Source organism: Vipera ursinii (genome assembly GCF_947247035.1).
Source record: "Vipera ursinii genome assembly, chromosome: 10".
Taxonomy (NCBI): domain Eukaryota; kingdom Metazoa; phylum Chordata; class Lepidosauria; order Squamata; family Viperidae; genus Vipera; species Vipera ursinii.
In genome coordinates this window covers 1,260,225-1,281,151 of record NC_139520.1, presented here as the reverse complement: position 1 = coordinate 1,281,151, position 20,927 = coordinate 1,260,225, and the positions used below count along the sequence as shown (strand labels likewise).

At 47.4% G+C, this 20,927-nt stretch overlaps 1 protein-coding gene across 1 annotated transcript in view; it reads right to left on the bottom strand.

Moving 5' to 3' along the window:
* Positions 1–20,927, bottom strand: part of HYDIN (HYDIN axonemal central pair apparatus protein) — a 358,209-nt gene extending 337,282 nt beyond the window's left edge. The window contains exons 1-3 of the mRNA XM_083370240.1: positions 20,752–20,927; positions 19,884–20,015; positions 11,965–12,090 (exon numbers count right to left, since the gene is read on the bottom strand). Coding sequence (XP_083226366.1) covers positions 11,965–12,090; positions 19,884–20,003 — 246 coding nt within the window. The 5' untranslated portion in view covers positions 20,004–20,015; positions 20,752–20,927. The remainder of the gene's footprint in view (positions 1–11,964; positions 12,091–19,883; positions 20,016–20,751) is intronic.

The following is a 20,927-nucleotide window of genomic DNA, read 5'->3' as shown; positions in this document are numbered from 1 at the left end:
TTTAATAGCCCCCACCTAATTGTGAAGGCCTCCTTCTCTCAGACTGTCCATCTCCTTTCGCCTTCAGTGAATTTCTTAGAGGTGTAGGCACAAGGTTGCAGGACTCCACTTTTATTCTTTTGCAGTTACACAGCTCCGACTGCCACGTCGCTGGAGTCTGCTTGAATTATGACGGGCTCCCCTGGGCAGGGGTGCTTTAGGATCGGTTCAGCTGCAAATAGTCTTTTTAAATTCTCAAAATCTTTCTAACAACTCATAGTCTATGCTAGTGGTTGGCCAGATCGCAGTTTTCCCCCTCCCTTGCCCGTTTTGAGTAATTCTGTAAGGGGTAGAGCAATCTTGGCAAAAGAGGGAATGAATTGACAGTAGAAATTGGCAAACCCTAGGAATCTCTGAAACTGTTTGCGAGTCTTTGGGGGCTGCCATTCAATTATAGTTTTCACTTTGGCTGGGTCCATTTCAATGCCCTCATCGGAAATTCTATAGCCAAAATAATCTAATCGGGTTTGGTAAAATTCACATTTTGACAATTTGACATAAAGTTTGGCATTCAATAGTTTCCTTAACAGTTCTCTGACCAGTCTTATGTGGTCAGTCATATTTGTACTGTATATCAGAATGTCATCAAGATACAACAGAACCCCTTTGTATAAATGATCATGTAGGACCTCATTAATCAACTGCATAAATACGGCTGGGGGCCCCTGCAGTCCAAATGGCATGACTTTGAACTGGTAGCTTCCCAAGGGGCAGTTGAAGGCTGTCTTCCACTCATCCCCTTCTTTTATTCTCACCCGGTAATATGCTTCTCTCATGTCTAACTTACTAACCCCCTTCGCCAGGTGGGTTAGTAAGTCTCTCAGGAGGTGAACAACACAGGGGCTCCCACAGTAGATGTGGCCCATTCAATGAACCCCCCTCGCTACATTTGTATCCACATATCGCTGTATCTCCTCCATTTCAAGGGGGGACATAGCGTACATTCTTGATCATAGAGGTTTGGCCCCCAGCAACAGTTCAATGGAATAATCATTGGGCTGGTAAGGAGGTATTGCATTCTTTCTCACTAAATGCCTCCGCTCGGTCCTGAGCGATTCGCCTGGTAGCCATGAGGCAGCCATGTGCGCTCACTCATTGGGTGGGATAAAATTCCCTGTAACATCTGTTGAATCAATGGGGGGGATCGGGCCCTATAGGTAGTCTCACAGTTCTCATTCCTTTCTCCCACCAGATAAATGGCTTCCATTTGTCCAACCAGGATAATCCTAAGATCACAGTCCCAGTCATTTTTGGGGCCACCAGGAAGCAAATAAATTTCCAGTGCTCTCCTATTTCTAAGCGTAGGGGCTCCGTTAATTGTGTGACTAAAGTCCCTCCCATCAAGGAGCCATCAGCTTGCTCGAATCTCACAGGTTTGGAGAGCAGTTTTGCTCGTATGCCCAGTTTCATGGCAAATGGCAAGCTAATGATGCATCGGTAGCATCCAGAATCAAGTAGCCCCTTTAAATCTGCCTGCGTACCCAATTTAGGGATTATGAGCTTGGCAGGTAGTAAAGAAGGTGGGATGTGTTGGCTCACCATCGGGTCATTCTCTCCGTCGTCACTGTTGAAAGAGGGTAGAACGGGGTGGATCCTCTCTGAGTTCCGGCATCCTCCCGTGTGGGGGATGTGACCTGGACAACAGGTTCCTGCGTCATCTGGTTGGATTTCTCTTCCATTAGCCGCTGTGCTAGTCTCTTTCTCACTGCTGATCCTGGTCTGTTCTGCTGTTGGGAGAAGGGGACTGGGCATTTCACTGCTCGATGTCCCTGCTGTCCACACCAGAAACACTTAATTGCTGGGCCTACAGGTGGCCTGGGTCTTTCAGCCATCAGAGTAGCTGGAGATTTTCGTGGGGTTGATTGCCATTCGGGTTGTTCTGACCTCGGCTCGGCTTCAGGTAGGAGAGGCTTCTTATAGTGGGTGAGCTGAACATCTAATTTCACCGCTGCCTGGTACCATTCATGCAGCTGGTCAGGCACAGCTTGGTAGATACATGCCTGAGAAAGGTGGTCATCTAACCCTTCTCTAAAAAGATGAATTATGGATTGGTCAGGCCATCTCTCTATCCAACCGGCCATCTTTTGAAACTCCCGCATGTACCGGCCAGCTTATTTTATCTTGTGGATTTGCTCTTCTGCTTTGAGGGCAATGGAGGGTCCTCAAATCTTTCCCTCAGCCCTAGGAGGAAAAGCAGGGGGTCCTCCAAGTCAAGGGCTTGCTCTTTATATAAATTGTTCAACCATTTAGGTGCTTTTCCCTCTAGGCTGGACGCAATCACATCGACCATTGCACCTGGGTCCAGGCAGAGATGGGCCCAGTGATTCAAGTGAGAGCATACTTGGTTGAGGAAGAAAATCAGGTTCTCTGGGTCCCCATCGAAGGTTGCTCTGAAGGGTGGGCTCATCATTGGTTGCTGGGGCCTTCGTTGCTGTTGGCCCCACCCTGGTTGTTGGTTCAATGGTTGCTGGGGCCCCCACTGCTGTAGTTGTGTCTCCAGTTGCTGCTGGCCCTATCCTGGGTGTTGATTCAACAACTGCCAGGGCCCCACTGCTGCTGGCCCCACGGGTCCTGCTGTACGTTCAGGGGTTGCACGTTCAGGCCCTGCTGCTGCCACCCTTGCTGTTGTTGTCCTCCCACCAGCTTCTGATCTCCAGGCTTCTGCACCACCCCCAGATGTTGCAAGGCCTCTATTAGCTGTGGCAAACTCAGAGATTGTTGGCCTTTCACTTGTGGGGGTTCCCCAACCTCCCATTGCTGCAGAGGCTCCAGGCTGGGGTCCTCTGTCTCTGTGGGTCTGGAGGGCCTGGCAGGGGACTCCTGGGGCTGGCAGGCTGTCTGGTCTGCAGACAGGATTTTCCACTCACCCGAATTCTCAGTAGCAGTTGGTCTGGATGTCAACACTGCTAACTAACATTGAATGTTCTTGCTTGACAAGAAATGAAGAAGCAGCTATTTCATATGTTAAACTTGTGTATTGCTTTAAGAGATAGGGTTAAGGCTGGGAGGAGGAAAGAGGAGAATTGTACCTCAAGTCCATGAAATTAAAGAAGATAAGAACTTGGCGGGTTTTCTAACGGAAGGGAAACTGATTCTTTAAATTAATTGGAGAATATGATTAATGACAAAATTAGAAAGGTGGAGAATTGTGTTTAATATATTGTGCAACAGGGCTGAGATTTCAGATTCCAGCTTCCTTCGAGCAAGCATTTGCTGGTGTATTAGGCTAAATAAAGGACTTTTAAAGTAAACAATGCCTCAGAGTCACTTGAAAAGCCCATACATCGGAAACTTGACATCAAGCTGGAATCCTCCTACTTTTTAAATTAATTAGGGAGTCCAGACCTCCCGTTGCTGTCTCCAAGTTTGGGAGGCAGTCTGGCAAAGAGCTGGGGAAGATCCCATCATGGAGGAAGAAAAGTTGCCTGAAGCCTGCTCCCTGACACCAGCAGCCACCCCAGTGGGGGAAGGGCCAGCAAAGAAGCCGGCAGAAAAAGAGTTTCAGCAATCCTCCCAGCTGGGAGCTAGACCCAAACAGCCAGGAGAATTGGTCTGGTCATCAGGGTGGATTAAGCCCAGCGGAGACTCCAGGTGCCTCGAAGCGGCCTTGCCATCCCCAAGGGCTTCAAAGGCAGAGGAGGTGGAACAACAACAAAGAAAATCCTGCACATCGTATTCCCCAGACCGGTGGGGAGCAGCCAGGCCAGCTGAGATTGAAGACTCGGGTGAGTGGAAATATCCGTCTGCAGCCCAAACCCAATCAACTGACAATTTAGCAGAAAGGTTTGAAGAACTACAAGTGAGAAGTGCAGAACAGCTCCTACAAAAAGAGGTCCCCAGCCCCCTTTTCACAGAGCTAATGGCCCTCCAACCCCTGAAGTTCCCTGTTAGGGCCTCCAGTCCCACAGAAGAAGAGGAACTAGGGCCCCCTCAGCAGTGGGGTGTGGCAGCCCCCACAGAAGGAGGGGCAGCAACCTCTAAGCCTAATTCAGCTGACAGAGGCCTTGCAGCAGATTGGAGTGTTGCAGAAGCCTGGAGAGCAACAGCCAATTGGGGAACGACAATCCCATGGAGACTGGTCACCAGCCCCAAGTGCCAAGCAACCACTGAGGGGCCCGCAAGTGAGGGAGGCACCACAGCATTTGAGACTAAAACATCTATTAGTAGATCAGCAGCAGAGGGTGCCAGTATTCCCTGCAGCCAAAATCCAGAGTAGACAACAGCAACCCCCACCTGTCCAACAACCATTGAGGGGCCTACAACAGCAGGTGGTGCCACAATGTGGTGCCACCCTCCCCTCAGACAACCACAGCAGGGAAGGCAGCAGCAGGGCCCAAAGGTCCAACCCCTGGGCCTATAGCAGCACCAATGAGGTAGACAGCAGTGGGGGCCCTGGCAACCATTGATCCAACAACCAGGAGGGGGGCAGCAGCAAGTGTGAACACAATAACAACAGTGGGAGGGCCCAGCAACCGTTGATCCATCAACCAAGCGGGGGACAGCAGCAATGGGGACCCCAGCAGCCATTGAACCAACAACTAGGGTGTGGCCAGCAACAATGGGGGCCCCAGCAAGCAATGATGAGCCCACCCTTCAGAGCAAACTTCGATGGGGACCCAGAGAAACTGATTTTTTTTCCTCAACCAAGTACGCTCTCACTTGAATCGCTGGGGTCACATTTACCCGAACCCAGGTGCAATGGTCGATGTGATTGCGTCTAGCTTAGAGGGAGAAGCATCTGAATGGTTAAACAATTTATATAACGAGCAGAGCCCTGAATTGGAGGACTCCCACCTCCAATTAGTAGAGGAAATACTGTCATTTGGACTGTGTTAGACCTATTTTCAAAACAGGCTCACTTTATTGCCTGCAAAGGACTTCCATCGGCTCAACGCCTGACTAAGTTGTTCCTAAAACATATCTATCAACTACATGGCGCCCCTAAGCAAATAATTTCAAACAGAGGGGTGCAGTTCACAGCAAAATTTTGGAGAAACTTTCTTAAATTAATTGGATCATCTCAAGGTCTATCAACTGCTTTTCACACGGCTACCAATGGAGCCGCAGAATTCACCAGCAAAATGGTGGAACAATACCTTACATGCTACGTCTCTTACCAACAAACAAACTGGACTGACCTCCTCCCTTTCACAGAGGTGGCTTACAATAATTCAGTACATAGCAGCACCGGCTACGCTCCTTTCCGTATAGCCACAGGGAAAGAATTCAACCCCATACCAGAATACCCTCAGTTATCCCAGACTCTTGATCATTGGGTGAGGGGTTGGGAAGAAGTTTGGAAAAATACAAAGGTGGCCTTAAAAAAGACTTTTGAGACCTACAAAAAGCAAGCTGACAAAAAGAGAACTCTCCAAAGAACATTCCAAGTTGGGGAAAAGGTCTATTTGTCAACCAAATACGCCTTAAACTACCCAATAAGAAATTAGGACCAAAATTCTTGGGGCCTTTCCCCATTGTGAGAATCATCAACCCGGTCACAGTAAAATTGAAACTACCCAGACTTTTGGGGAAAATTCACCCGGTGTTTCATTGTAGCTTGCTGAAACCTTTTCAAACCTCCACTTTAAGACCTCCCCCTAAGAAAGCACCTGGACCCCTTATTGTAGCAGGTCAGACCCATTATGAAGTGAAACATATTCTTGACTCTAGAATCTTTAAGGGAAAATTGCAGTACCTAGTACAATGGGAGGGATACCCATTGTCTGAAGCCATTTGGGTGAAATCTAGTGATGTGAAAGCTGACAGACTTATCAAAAGGTTTTATGAGAAACACCCCAACAAACCAAAAACCAGTTCCTAACTTGTGTTGTTTACATTACAGGATCTGTCCTTTTTGTAAGGTGAGGCCGGATGTCAACGCTGCTAACATCGAATGTTATTGCTTGACATGAGATGAAGAAGTAGCCATTTCATATGTTAAACTTGTGTATTGCTTTAAGAGATTGCGTTTAAGGTTGGGAGGGGGGAAGACAAGGATTGTACCTTCAAGGCCATCTGAAATTAAAGAAGATAAGACCTTGGCAGGTTTTCTAACAGAAGGGAAACTGATTCTTTAAATTAATTGGAGAATATGATTAATGACAAAATTAGAAAGGTGGAGAATTGTGTTTTAATATATTGTGCAAGGGGCGGAGAGTTCAGATTCCAGCTTCCTTCGAGCAAGCATTTGCCGGTGTATTAGGCTGAATAAAGGAGTTTTAAGGTAAACAATGCCTCAGAGTCACTTGAAAAGCCCATACGTTGGAAACTTGACACTGGCAGCTCTCCACCATTCTGCTTTTGGGGCCTCTGGCAGTGCAGTTTCAAGGCCTCTGTAGTCTCTACTGGAGTGGTTCCATCCTTATGACAAGATAGGCTTACTTAGCTGCTGAGGGTTAGTGATCTGCCCAAACTCATCTTCCCACAGCAAGCTGTCTATCAGGGTGCCGCTGGTAAAAGAATGCCGCCGGATAACACCCAGGGGGAGGGCCTTCTCAGTGGGTGCGCCTGCCCTTTGGAACCAGCTGCCCGTGGAGCTTAGGACTGCCCCCGACCTTCGATCATTTCGCCGAGACCTGAAGACCTGGCTCTTCGAGCTTTCCGGCCCAGGCTGAGTTTTAATTGGGGTTTTAACTGGGGTTTTATATGTTTTATATTTTTTCAGGGATTTAGTTTAATCTTTTTAATTGTTCTTAACTTTTGTATTGATGTTTTTATGCCCTGTAAACCACCCTGAGTCCTACGGGAAAGGGCGGTATATAAATTCAATTCAATTCAATTAAATTAAATATTACTCGCTCTTCAGAAGTTTCGCCAGCAGCCAGGCTTTCTCTTTCCATTGTGAGGATTCTTTCCTAAATCTTTGCCAGCTTATCTCCCTGACTGGAGACAGAGGTGGGAGCTCAGGAACCCCAGGATGTTTGAAAGAGGTTCCGATTAAAAAGACACATCAAAGAGTACTGCATGATTATTTATTGTAAAAAGTCTATAATGAGCAGAAGTGGAGCATCGGCACTCATGGATGGATGCCAGAATCTGAATTCTCCTCCCCTTGACCCACCACATCATACAGAATTTCCCTCCCTTATTTACACGTCATGAATCACATTTACCAATTAATTTAACACACAAAGTTTCACTTCCCTTCTGAAGCGGCTATCCCTTATCTTGTCAAAACATCCGGTTGCATTCCACCCACAATTTTGTGATTCAAAACCAAACAGCCGACTATAGAAGAATGGACTTTAAAGGTTTCTGACCTGGCAGAGATGGCAAAGATCTCGGCTTATTTGAAAGATCATTCGCAAGAACGTTATATTATGGAGTGGAGAAAATGGATTGAATATATCCAGAACAAATATGGGACTAAAAAGTTTCATTTAGCATTTGAATAAGTCTTCCTTTCTATTCCTTTTTTTTTCTTCTTTATATGTAATATTAGTATTGTTTGCAGTTATCTTATACGAGCTAGAGAGTGATAGATTTAAGAATTTATTGTTGGTAGCATATGGATGTTTATGATTGTTCTTTGTTTTTATACCCTGTTCTTAGCTCTGGGAAGTCGGGGGGGGGGGGGGAGGGGGGAAAGGGGGGGAGGGGAAGGGAGGGATAGGTGGGGGGGGAGGGGAGGATTGTTAAAGATAAAATGTATTTTAAAACTCTTCAATAAAAAAAAACAGTTAAAGCTGCCTCTTATATTGTCAGTGTAAAAACATGTCAATGTTTGCAGCATTGACAATTGGAGTACCACCAGTCGCCTAGCAAGATGTCAAAAACTTGATGAGAAAAAAAAGGAAAAAAGTGATGAAATACAGGTAGTCCTCGACTTACAACAGTTCGCTTAGTGACTGTTTGAAGTTACAATGGCACTGAAAAAAGTGCCCCCCAAGCCACACCTGCCTGCCTGCCCGCCAGCACTCTTCCTCCTGTCCAAGGTTTTCATTGTTATGAGCATTTCTGTTGAGGATTGACAGTGGGGGTGGGGTGGGGGTGTGTTTGGTTTTTATTCTCCCCGTCTGCTGGGTGGTTGCAGCAGGTTTTGGTCACTTCCCATTACCCTGGGACACTGTGACCATCATAAATATGAATCAGTTGCCAAGCATCTGAACATAAATCACAAGACCCTGGAGATGCTGCAATATTCCAGCTGATCGGCGCTTCTTCTGGGCTCAGAAGCACCAGGATCAGTGCCAAGCTCCAGTTGGAGCCTGGCAGTGATCCTGGCACTTCCACTGAGCCCTGACAGCCCCGAAGAAGCGCTGATCCTGGCACTTCTGCTGAGCCCTGACAGCCCTGCAGCTTCAGCCATCTCTCGCTCAGGTTCGTGCAGTGCTGCTACTGGTTCAGCTCATTCCCCTCCCCCGCTATTTTTCTAGGATGGTCGCGTACCACCTGCCAGGTGCCAATGTACCACAGGTGGTACCCGTACCACTGGTTGAAAAGCCCTGGCCCAGAAGACTGGATAGATGCCCAGCTGCACTCCTGCCCTCAGGCATCAACTTATGGGATTGATACAGGTAGTCCTTGACTTACAAGCATTTATTTAGTGACTGTTCAAAGTTACAACGGCACTGAAAAAAGTCACTTATGACTGTTTTTCACACTTACCACAGTTGCAGCTTCCCCAGGGTCATGTGATTAATATTTAGACATTTGGCAGTTGGCATGTGCTTATGACTGTCACAGTGTCCCAGAATCACGTGATCCCCCTTTGCAACCTTCTGACAAGCAAAATCCATGAGGAAGCCAGATTCACATGTTAAAATCATGTTACTAACTTAACTGCAGTGATTCACTTAACAACTGTGGCAAGAACGATCGAAAATGGAGCAAATCTCACTTAACAACTGACTTGTTTAGCAATGGAAATTTTGAGCTCAACTGTGGTCATAAGTTTAGGACTACCTGTATTTGCTATTTGATTATCTTGTAGGGGGAAAAAATCAGACCAGCCTCTTGCCTTGGGGCTTCCTTGGCAAGCTTGTGCTCTGCATGACCAAGGAAGAACTGATGGCCTGGAGTGGCAAAAAGAATCAGGGCTGATTCCCAGCGGCTAAGATTTGGCTGCAATAGCCAAGGGGGAGATTGTTGTTTCCTAGGCTACAGGGTGAGAGCAACCTGGCCTGGCCTCTTTCCAGTTAGATGTGATTAGGTGACAGGCTCAGGAGGAAAGGGCCTGGCACAACATTAAATGAGAACAAACGGTCACTGGTTTTATCATCACAGGTTTCAAGCAGAGTATCAGTTAAATCAGAATGAATTTTACACACATTTAATTTGAATTCTATTTATTTATTTGTTATATTCCACCTTTGTTTTATAAACAGCTCAAAGGGGCAAATACTCATTCCTTCTCCTAATTTTCCCACAACCTTATGAAGTTCGTTTGGATGAGAGTCATTGGCCCTAAATCTAGGGACTAGACCCTAAGATGGGACTAGAACTCACAGTCTCCCAGTAATCTTAATCACTAGACCAAACTGGCTCTCTATTATAGTAATGTCAGGCATTTCACACACGCATAAATTGGCAGACAGAAATACACCCAAGCCATGTAACACATGGCACACTTCATTCAGATACATCTAAATTCCGCTAACCGGAAGTCAATTAAATTGAAGGTTTACTTTAATAAATTGATATTGTGTGGAGTAAAGTGAAAAACAGCCCCACTTGGATATTCTTGTTTGGATGGTTCCAAACAAGATAAGTACAGCTCCAAGGATGCCATTTTGAGACATGGCCCCTATCATACAGAGGTGCACATTTTTCACTCTGACTTCATGGATGCCACATTAAATTTTGCCTCAAGATTTCTCAAATAATTCATATTTATTTATTTATTTTATTAAATTTATATGCCACCCTTCTCCCTAAGGACTCAGGGCGGCTCACAACAATAAAAATTAAAAACATAGAAAATTTAAAAAACAATTAAACAATAAATACAATAATTATATGACAATTTAAAAACCAGTAAAAAGCTAATTAAAACCGTAGTCAGTCCAGGCCCGCTTGTTGGAACAACCACGTCTTCAGGTCACGGCGGAAGGACCGAAGGTCAGGGGTCGTCCGCAGCTCCCGGGGCAATTCATTCCAGAGGGTCGGCGCGCCCACAGAGAAGGCTCTCCCCCTGGGGGTCACCAGTCGGCATTTCCTGGCCGACGGCACCCTGAGGAGGCCGACTCTGTGGGAACAAACCGGGCGATGGGAGGTTGACAATGGCAGCAAGTGGTCTCGTAGGGCTTTAAAGGTTACTACCAGCACCTTGAATTGCACCTGGAGGGCAACCGGAAGCCAATGCAGCTTGGGCAGGAGTGGTGTAACATGGGAGTACCAAGATACTCCCATAAGCACCCGCATTCTGCACCAGTTGAAGCCTCCAGGTGCTCTTCAAGGGCAGCCCCATGTAAAGAGCATTGCAGTAATCCAGATGAGAAGTGACAAGGGCGTGGGTAACCATGCATAGGGCATCTCGGTCCAAAAAGGGGCACAACTGGCGCACTAGGCGAACCTGTGCGAAGGCCCCCCTGGTCACAGCCATTAGATGATCATCCAAGTTGAGCCGTGAATCCAGGAGGACACCCAAGTTGCGAGCCCTTTCTGAGGGGGGCAATACCTCCCCCCATCAAAAGAGAAGGAACTTGTTGGACAGTACGAGATGCCGGTATCCACAGCCACTCGGTCTTGGAGGGGTTGAGCCTGAGCCTGTTCCTTCCCATCCAGACCTGCACCACCTCCAGGCACCGGGACATCACATCAAGGGCATCACTGGGTTGGTTTGGGGTGGAGATGAACAACTAGGTATCATCCGCATATTGGTGATACCTCACCCCAAAGCCACGATCTCACCCAGCGGCTTCATGTAGATGTAAAACAGGAGGGGGGAACCAACCCCTGAGGAACCCTACAAGTGAGGGACCTCGGGGTAGATCTCTGTCCCCCTGCCAATACAAACTGCGAGCAGCCCAAGAGGTAGGAGGAGAACCACCGTAAAACTGCGCCTCCCACTCCCAACCCCTCGAGCCGTCGCAACAAGATACCATGGTCGATGGTATCAAAAGCTGCTGAGAGGTCAAGTAGGACCAGGACAGAGGAACAGCCCCTGTCCCGGGCCTGCCAGAGATCATCCACCAGTGTGACCAATGCCGTTTCCATGCTGTAGCCGGGTCTGGAACCGGACTGGTACGGGTCCAGATAGTCTGCTTCCTCCAGGAATTGCGGGAACTGACGTGCCACCACACTCTCAACAACCTTCACTACAAAGTGAAGGTTGGAGACAGGACGGTAGTTATTCAACGAGGCTGGGTCCAGGGCAGGCTTCTTAAGGAGGGGCCTTACCACCACCTCTTTCAAGGCAGAGGGGAAGACACCCTCTGTCAAAGAAGCGTTGATCACTGCCTGGAGCCAGCCCCCTGTCACCTCCCCGGCGGCTGAAACCAGCCAGGAGGGTCATGGGTCCAATAAACAAGTGGTAGCACTCAGTATACGCATGATCCTGTCCACATCATCCAGAGTCACAGGGTCAAACTCACCCCAAATGGTATGATCAAGGCCTGCCCTCTCCACTCCACCGGATTCTACCCAGTCGGAGTCCAAGCCAGTCCGGATCTGAGCAATTTTGTCCTGCAGATACTGTACAAATTCCTCAGCCCTACCCTGCAAGGGGTCATCCCTCGGTCCCTGGTTAAACAGGGCATCTCTTCTTTTTTAAATATAAAAAATATACAAATATTTATTTATGTTTTTAAAATAAGAAAATCCTGTGCCCTATTTTTTTGTTAAAAAATCAAACAAGGATTTCTGAAATATTAATTTTATTTCAACATACCCCTTGCATTCAATGTGGCAAGCAAAAACTCTTTCATGCCTGTGTATGGCAAGAAGCACCACAGGTCCTGCACTGAAGTGGAAGAAAATACTTACTTTCTGGTGTGAGGTTTCACTCATGTCCAAAAGCTGAATAATGCGAGGCAAGTGTACTTCATGGGTGCTTGCTAGCCTTTGTTCCGTTGTGAGAGACATCTCTTCCAGAAAAGCTGAGGGTGTCAGCTGTAAAGAGAAGCAAAAGTGCATCAAAAACCTTCATCAGGATTGACTCTTCCTGCTGTTCCTGTTCCACGAGATGTGGTGGAGATGTGTGGTTGGGGTGGAGTCCGAGAAGAATGATGATTTCCCACTGAAATCCTTTAAAAATCATACATGCAGATTGTCCATTTCAATTATTGGAACTTTCATTTGTAATAACATTAATTTGCAGTGTTCTTCTATGCCTCCCTATTTTCCTTAGGTTGAACAAAGCCATCTCCAAAGGGATAATTGTGGAGAGATTGCACTCTTTATGTTGCATTACACTGACTTGAAGTTCCCTGCACCCTCCCCAGATCTCATTGCACTTCTCCCCCACCAACTGGTGCACCTTCCCTGACTTGAGCCTCCCATTTTTTTTTAATTTTAATTCCATTTATATCCCGCCCTTCTCCGAAGACTCAGGGCGGCTTACAAGCTTAGCAGTAGCCTTCATTCTATGTATATGCCTGCTTATTAGGGCTTTCACACACACCCCAAGCGGCATTATTACAAAGTCAGCTTAATTGCCCCCAACAATCTGGGTCCTCATTTTACCTACCTCGGGAGGATGGAAGGCTGAGTCAACCTTGAGCCTGGTGGGATGCGAACCTGCAATAATTGCAGGCAGCTGGTGTTACTTAAGGAGGCATTAGCCCACTGCTCCACCAAGGCTCTTTCTCCCCTCTTGCACTGCCAGTCCTGCCTGTGATTTCCTGCCCCCCACCCCACATGTCCCCTTGCTCCTTCCCCCACCTGGCAACTGCCAGCCTGGGATTTGCCACTTACTGCTTGCTTCCCCACTGAAACTTTGGTGTGAGAAGCTGGCAGGAAATTGCCTTGCCTAAGGACTATGGGATTCATGGGATTCGGGTAATGGCAGCAGCTGGGACTGCAGGGATTGCTGTCACTAAGTGATGCCTTGTATAGCGATAGACATTCAGTTCCAACTGCCATCTTAAGTCAAAGACTACCAGCATTTCATTTCTTGGGTCCATTTATATCATCCTGACACTCCTCAATGAATTGGGTACTGGATCTGAAAAATGCAAGTTCAGTCTCAGACTTCACCTATTTTCGAACTGTATTTTTGGTTAAGCTATTTTTTTAGATTTTTTTTATCTAGCTTTATTATTTGTATAAATAACTCAAGCAATAAACATATCCAATACACTTTCCTCCTTTTTCCCCCCACAACAATCTTGTGAGATGAGTTGGGCTGAGAGAGAGGGTACTGGTCCAAAATCACCCAGCAGTTTTCATGCCTAAGGTAGAACTAGAACTGTCAGGACCCACTTCAAGCCCACATCTTAAGAAAGTAGAACACTTGGAAACAATTTCTTCCAAGTAGGAACTTTTATTAAGAGTAGGTGATAGCAGGCATAATAGACAGGATCTCAGATTTTCCTGCGCAACACAGTAGATTATAGTCTCCCCAAGCAGGACCCCACCCCATAGATCGAGTTCCCGATGTGGGATAGCCAATCCCCAGGTGTTAAGTCCGTTGTGGGAACTGGGGAGATAACATCGGCCTGTCTCCATCTCACGCAGCGAGGGTTGGTGGCTTCTTTACATCTTTTTCTGGGAGCGTAGACATAAATCAGGCATTGAGGTTACATTCCTTATTTCCTCCTTTGTTCTTAACTGACAGTTTAAAAGATAGAGTTCAGAGAGAGAGATAACGCATGAAACAGGATACAGACCCAATAACCAAAATAAAGGATTACATTTTAGTGAAAGGAGGAAGTGAAAGCAATAGCCCTGTAGGCACATCCCCCCTCCCCCTTGGAAGCATGGCAAAACCCAGGAAAAGGTAGGATGAAATAGAAATAAAATGAAATAAAATAGGAATGGGTTTTGACATCCTGCCCCCCTTAAAAATAGAGAGATCCACCTGCAGAGAAAACAAAACAGGTATAGAGGTTAGTCTGGCTTGTTGGGATATTCTGTATGAAACTTCTTTAGCAGTTTGGGTGCTCTGATGTGATGTTTGAGGACCCACTCATTTTGTAAGGAGGGAAGGTCTTTCCAGGCTACTAGGTATTGAGTTGCCCCATGATACTTCCTAGAATCTAAGATTTATTTTATCTCAAAGTGTTGTTCTCCTTCAACCATGAATGGAGGTGGTGGTGGAGGGGGGAGTTTTGGCCTTAAGGGCGACTGTTGTTCTCTTTTCAAGAAGCTGCAGTGAAAAATTGAGTGTATTTGCTTGAGGGTTTTGGGTAGTTCTAATTCTACTGTTACTGGGTTTATGATTCTTTTAATTGGAAAAGGTCCTATGTATTTTGGACCAAGTTTTTTACAGGGCTACAGGGATTTTAGGTATTTTGTAGACAAATATACCATTTCTCCTACAATAAATGGTTTAGGTTCGACTCTCCTTTTATCTGCTTGTGCTTTGTATGCTTGTCTAGCTTCGTCCAGGGCTTATCTAACCACTGGCCAGGTGTTTTGTAATTGTGCTATCCATTCTTTCAGTGATGGGATTGCTGGTTCGTTTGGGGTTAGTTCTGGCATAGGGTTGAAACTTTGACCGGTGGCTACTTGAAAGAGAGTGTAGCCTATGCTAAAGTGGACTGCGTAATTGTAAGCAACTTCTACAAATGGGAGTAGGTGTGTCCAGTTCGTTTGCTGGAAATTAATAAAACACCTTAAGTATTGCTCAAGTACTGAGTTTGAACATTCCGTCTGACCGTTACACTGAGGATGATGACTTGATGACAGTCCCTAAGTGGTCCCTAAGAGAGATAAAAATTCTTTCCAGAATTCTGATGTAAATTGCACTCCCCTATCTGATATGATGCCTTGGGGTGCCCCATGCAGTCTGTAGATGTGCTGGATGAATAGTTTTGCTAAAGTTTTTGCGGTGGGGATCTTTTGGCAAGGGATAAAATGCACTTGTTTTGAGAACAGATCCGTAACCACCCAGATGACAGTGTTTCTGTTGCTTTCTGGTAATTCCACTATAAAATCCATTGATATTTCCTTCCATGGGGCTGAGGGATTCACCACCAGGTTATAGCAGTCCAGACAATTTCCCTTGCAACCTCTTGGCAGCTGTGCATGTTGGGCATCTGGCCACATAACTATCTATGTCCTTTTTCATTGATGACCACCAAAATTACCTTTTAATTAAGTGTAAAGTTTTTTACAAATCCAAAATGCCCTGCTGATTTTGTATCATGGTACAGATGCATGAAATTGACCCTCTGGGTGGCTGGTATACATAACGTCTCCCCCACCCATGGCAGCCGATCGTGCACACGTGTCTATTTTTCTGGAACCATTCATCTGTTTCTAACGTTTTTCAGAATTTAATTCCAGTTTGGCTATTCAGCTGTGGCTTTACTTTGGCTTGGGCACTGGTGGTTACTGGCGCTGCCAGTTGTGGTTCGGGCATGAGTGGTTTAGAATCAGTGGCTCGCGTGCTGTTATTTTGGGGCATGTGAGAAAGTGCATCTGCCAGGAAGTTCTTTCCCCCCGGCAAGTGTTTGAGCGTGAAACGGAATTGGTGAAAGTGCTGGGACCAGCGGGCTTCCTTAGGAGTGAGTTTTTTGGGTGTTTTTAGTGCTTCCAAGTTTTTGTGAAAGGGGATTTTATTCCCTTCAAGGAAATGGCGCCACATAAGTAATGACCACCTCACAGCGTAGTTCCTTTTCCCACACAGCCCAGAGTTGTTCCGTCTCAGTGAGTTTCCTGCACATATATGCACATGGTTGCAGTACCCCATTGTCGTTTTCTTGTAATAATACAGCCCCCGCCACCACATCACTTGCGTCTGCCTGTATTACGAAGGGTTTATCCGGGTCCAGGTGCCTCAGTACAGGTTCAGCAGAGAAAAGTCTCTTTAACCTCTCAAAATGCCGCTTGGCATTCCATTGTCCAATTCAGTGGCTCACTGGGTTTCACTGAGCCCCCTCCCCTTCGTTTTTAACAAGTTTGTGAGGGGCAGAGCTATTTGGGTGAACAAACAGATGAACTGGCGGTAGAAGTTTGCAAAATCCAGGACACTTTGTAATTGCTTTCTTATGCAGGGTGGTCCATTCTAGTACTGCCCTGACCTTCTCGAGGTCCATTTTGATGCTGTGTGGGGATATGCGATACCTCAGGTACTCTATTCTTTCCTGATGGAATTCACATTTCGATAACTTGGCATATAGGTGGGCAGCTTGCAGTTTTTTTTTAAACTGCTCTGACTAGGTCAACATGCTCCTTTTTGGACTCAGTGAAGATAAGGATGTCATCTAAATAAACCAGGACCCTCTTAAATAAGTGCTCCCTTAGCACTTTATTGATTAATTGCATAAATACTGCATGGGCCCCAAAACTTTGAATTGGTAGCATCCCATTGGACAATTAAATGCGGTTCTCCATTCGTCCCCTTCCTTAATCCTAAAGCGGTAGTACGCTTCTCTTAGGTCTAGTTTGCTAAAAGTCCTTCCTTTTGATAGGTGGGATAACATGTCCTTCATGAGGGGTAGGGGATACAGGTTACTTTCACTTATTGCATTCAGGGCATGGTTTGATTTCTATAGCACAGTCCGTCGGTCAGTGAGGAGGAAGCTCATCCGGCTGTTTCTTGCTGAAGACTTCAGCAAGGTCTTGGTATTCTTCTGGTATTTCTGGTAACACCTTCTCTTCTCCCACTGATGCTTTCTGCGCTCCTAGGATTGGTGGGACCCTTTGGGGTGTTATGTTTGCACGATCCCCCTCCGGGAAATTGAGCTCTGCCGTTCTTCCATTTACCCAGGGGTTCCATCTCTTTAGCCACTACAGCACCAGGATCATTAGGCATTCCATGCCTGGTGTCAATACAATTATTATGTCTTCTTCATGGTCCCCCAGGGATAGATGGATTGGTAAAGTAGCTGGCACCCCCCCTGCTATGCACCCATCTAACTGGCCGAATGAGATCGGCTATTTCAGCCTCCTCACTGGGATGCCCAAGTTCCCCACTAGCATCAGGCTAATGAGGCAGCGGGTGCAGCCAGAGTCTATTAAGGCTTTTACTTTGACAGCTTCAGGCATGGATGGGGCTAATATAGTCACTGTCTTGAGGATGGGTGCGATGGGTCCACTTACCAGGGGTTCACCTTCTGAGTTGTTGTCCGAGGTATCTGCCACCCCTGCGGTGTAGGCCGGAGTTCCCTGCCCATGCGTGGCAGACAGTGGGGACTCTACAGCCTCTGTTGCCCTCATGGTGGGTTCTCATGGCTTGGCTTGGGACTTCCCCGATTTTCTGGCAAGTGATCAGTATGAGTTGTGTGGAGGGACTTTGGAGCGACACTCTAAGGAGCAATGTCCCTCTCTCTAGCATTTGAAACAGCCTGTTGATTTCTTGGCCGTGGTCGGTGATTTTGCTGGTTCGCTCGACGGCTCAGGAGGCGAACAGCCCCACGGTTTTCCTCAGTGTTGTCTCTTCAGTAGATCGATTTCTGCTTCCTCCGTTAGGACGTACCATTCATCAAGTTGGCATGGGTCTCCTCTAGGCAGGCAAGCATCATACAGGTCGTAGTTTAGACTGTGTTTGAAATGGCTAAGGAGGATGTCTTCCAGCCAGGTCAGCTTGTTGGCGATGGTCCGGAATTCTTGTGTGTATGCGGCTACTGGGCGTCTGCCCTGCCTCACCATTTTGATTCTCTCACAGGCTTTACGGTCTGCCAGGGGGTCCTTGAATCGCCTTCTTAGAGAGGACATGAAGTGGTTGAAGGTGTGGAGCTCTGGGGCATTGGAATCATGCAGGTTCACCATCCAGTCTGCGGCCGCCCCGTCCAGAGCAGATTGCATGATACGGATCTGGGCTGTCGCTAGGGATGTCTCGTCCTTAGTCTTCCATGTAGCTCAGGACCTTGGTTAGGAACAACCCCAAATGCTGCGACTCCCCCCTGAATTTTGTGTCCAGCGGCGGGAACCTTTGGATGGACAGTGTTGTCTCCCATCTCAATCGGCAGTTGTGGGTTGGCGGGGAATGGGGGCTGTCGAAACGGTGGCTGCTGCCTCAGCGGATGTCCCCAGGACTTCAGCGTCCGATTCCCCTCCAGTGTCTCTCTAGCTGCGGTCCAAGGTAATCGAGTGGCTACAGGGTTCAGGTTTCTCATCCCCAAGAGCACCGAGGGTTTTCCTCATCAGGTCAATAGCTTTCTCTAGGATCAAATTCGAGTGCTGCGTGCAATCTCCTTCCTCTCCTTCCTCTTCTCCATTTCTTGCTTCCATCCTGGTTGGTGGCTGCCACGTCTCAGGGTCACCTTCCTTGATCTCTTCTCCCACTTGTCTTTTTTCCCAATGCCCATTGACCACCGAGGTTTGTGGCTGTGTGTATCTCCCACTTCTTCCGAGGAGTAGGGCATCTCAGATCCCGACAGCTGGCATGGCACCGGCTGGACGGAAGGCTCCCCTTCTGCAGTGGGTTACTTTTTCCCTGCCTCGGTGTCTGACATTGTAGTTTTTGCAAAGTCCCTGGGTAAAGATCTTCCTTCCAGGTTCACTATTATTGCAGATCCTGTCTAATGTCAGGACCCACTTCAAGCCCACATCTTAAGAAAGTAGAACGCTTGGAAACAATTTCTTCCAAGCAGGAACTTTTATTAAGAGTAGGTGATAGCAGGCATAATAGACAGGATCTGAGATTTTCTTGCGCAACACAGTAGATTATAGTGTCCCCAAGCAGGACCCCACCCCATAGATCGACTTCCCGATGTGGGATAGCCACATGGTGTTAAGTCCGTTGTGGGAACTGGGGAGATAACAATGGCCAGTCTCCAGCTCACGCAGCGAGTGTCAGTGGCTTCTTCACACCTTTATCTGGGAGCGTAGACATAAACCAGGCATTGAGGTTACATTACTTATTTCCTTCTTTGTTCTTAACTGACAGTTTAAAAGATAGAGTTAAGAGAGAGAGAGAGAATGCAAGAAACAGGATACAGACCCAATAACCAAAATAAAAGATTACATTGTAGAGAAAGGAGGAAGTGAAAGCAATAGTCCTGCAGGCACATCCCCCCTCCCCCTTAGAAGCATTGTAAAACCCAGGAAAAGGTGGGATGAAATAGAAATGAAATAAAATAAAATAAAATAGGAATGGGTTTTGACAAGAACAGAGGTCCCCAACCTTTTGGGCACCAGGGACCTGTTCTAAGGAGAGATGTTTTTCCGCAGACCGGAGGGTGCGTGGTTTTGTGTGCTGCCTGTATTCTGTGGATGGGGCTTTGCTTGTTTGTGTGAATCGGTTGCTGGCATGTCGCAGCCCAGTATTGGTCCACGGACCGGGGGTTGGGGACTGCTGGACTAGAACACACAGCTTCCTGGTTTCTGGCATGGTGCTTTATTAGACCAAACTGGCTCTTGGATTCCTTTGCTTATCGTTCCAGTTTACTTTCTGGGAAATGAGTGTTTTCAGACACTGATAGGAAACCATCAAGAAATCCCAAGGTTGGTGACCAGACCATCACCCAGGCCTTCAGCAAGGAAGTGTAGAAACCCTCTAGTCATCATCCTTGCTATCATTTTTTTGTAATTTATTAATTTTATTGTAATTTCTTTGCTGGCTGACATGCAAGTTTAATAAAGTATTGTTGTAATGCTGGGAAGTCAAAAATCAGCCAAGCAGAAGGCAATGGCAAACCATTAATGCAGTTAAGAAAACAATACAGTTGAGGCCATACAGTCACCAGGTGTCAAGGACAACCCAAAGAAGTTTTCCTTTACCCCATGACACATTTTCAAATATCTGCATGTGCCCATCCATCCCCAAAGGCTGTGACCCCTAAAAAGGAACATACCAGAACATCTTTTTTTTCTTCTATAAACAACTTTGCATTGCGAGGTGCAACCACTTTGCTCTGAAATCCTTCTGGTAACTTCAAAGGAAGCAGTGATTTCCGGGCTCGATCCGTTAGCATCTTTGTTAGCCTCTGAAAGAAGAATGTGCTTCTTTAAAACAGGGGGTTGGGAAGGGGAATTATCTGAAATGCGAAGTATTATTTGGACTGTCAATGAGAAATAGATCCTGGAAAAGGGGTAAAAAAACCCGTCTTAAAATCCGATTTCTATCCTGGAAGTATTATTTTTTTCCCCTTGTAACCTCTCCCTGTTTGCAATAACAAAGCAGCCAGGATCTCTCCCAGTTTCTTCCTTTTGGGCTACTGGCTCTCCTCCCCAGACTGAGCCAGCCTTCTTTGCCTTCCCGGGTTGCCTTCCAGGGCTGCCTCCCCTTGCCGGCGGCTGACAAGTCGGGTGTCCCCAAAGGCCCTTTGCAGAGCAGGGCACCCAGGCAGCTCAAACAGGGCAGATCGCAGTGAGGTTATGGGAAGGATCGGTCCCTGCCAAGCGGTCAGATGTCCCTCAGGTTCCCTCCAGCCCAAAGCGGGAAGAATTGCGCGGAAATTCCCGCGGACTCTACCTGCCGATCCCCCCCCTCCAACCCCCGCTGGGGCAAAGGCCTTTGCGTAAACTGGCATTTCAGGGTTCCCGGCTGTAAAAACCTGGAGCTGCACGCGGGGAGGAAGTCCTAACCGCTCCCGACGTTAGCACAAACCCGCCCGCTCGCCGCTTCGCCTACCAACGGCCGAGCCTTCCTGGGCGCTCCGGGTTGCGCTCCCCGCACGTCGGGGGGGGAGGGTAGGGGTGGGGGGGCAGCCCAGGACCCACCAAGCGGATCGACGAGGCGATCCCTGAAACGTCTCCCGGAAGGTCCCCGGCGGCGGCTTCCCTGGAGCTGCGTTCGAAGCTGCGCCGGCGACGCTTTCGGCTCTCCGCCGACGGGGAGGAGTCCGAGGGAACGCGGCCCGGCCAAGCGCGCCCGCTCAACGCTCCGAAGCCCCGCA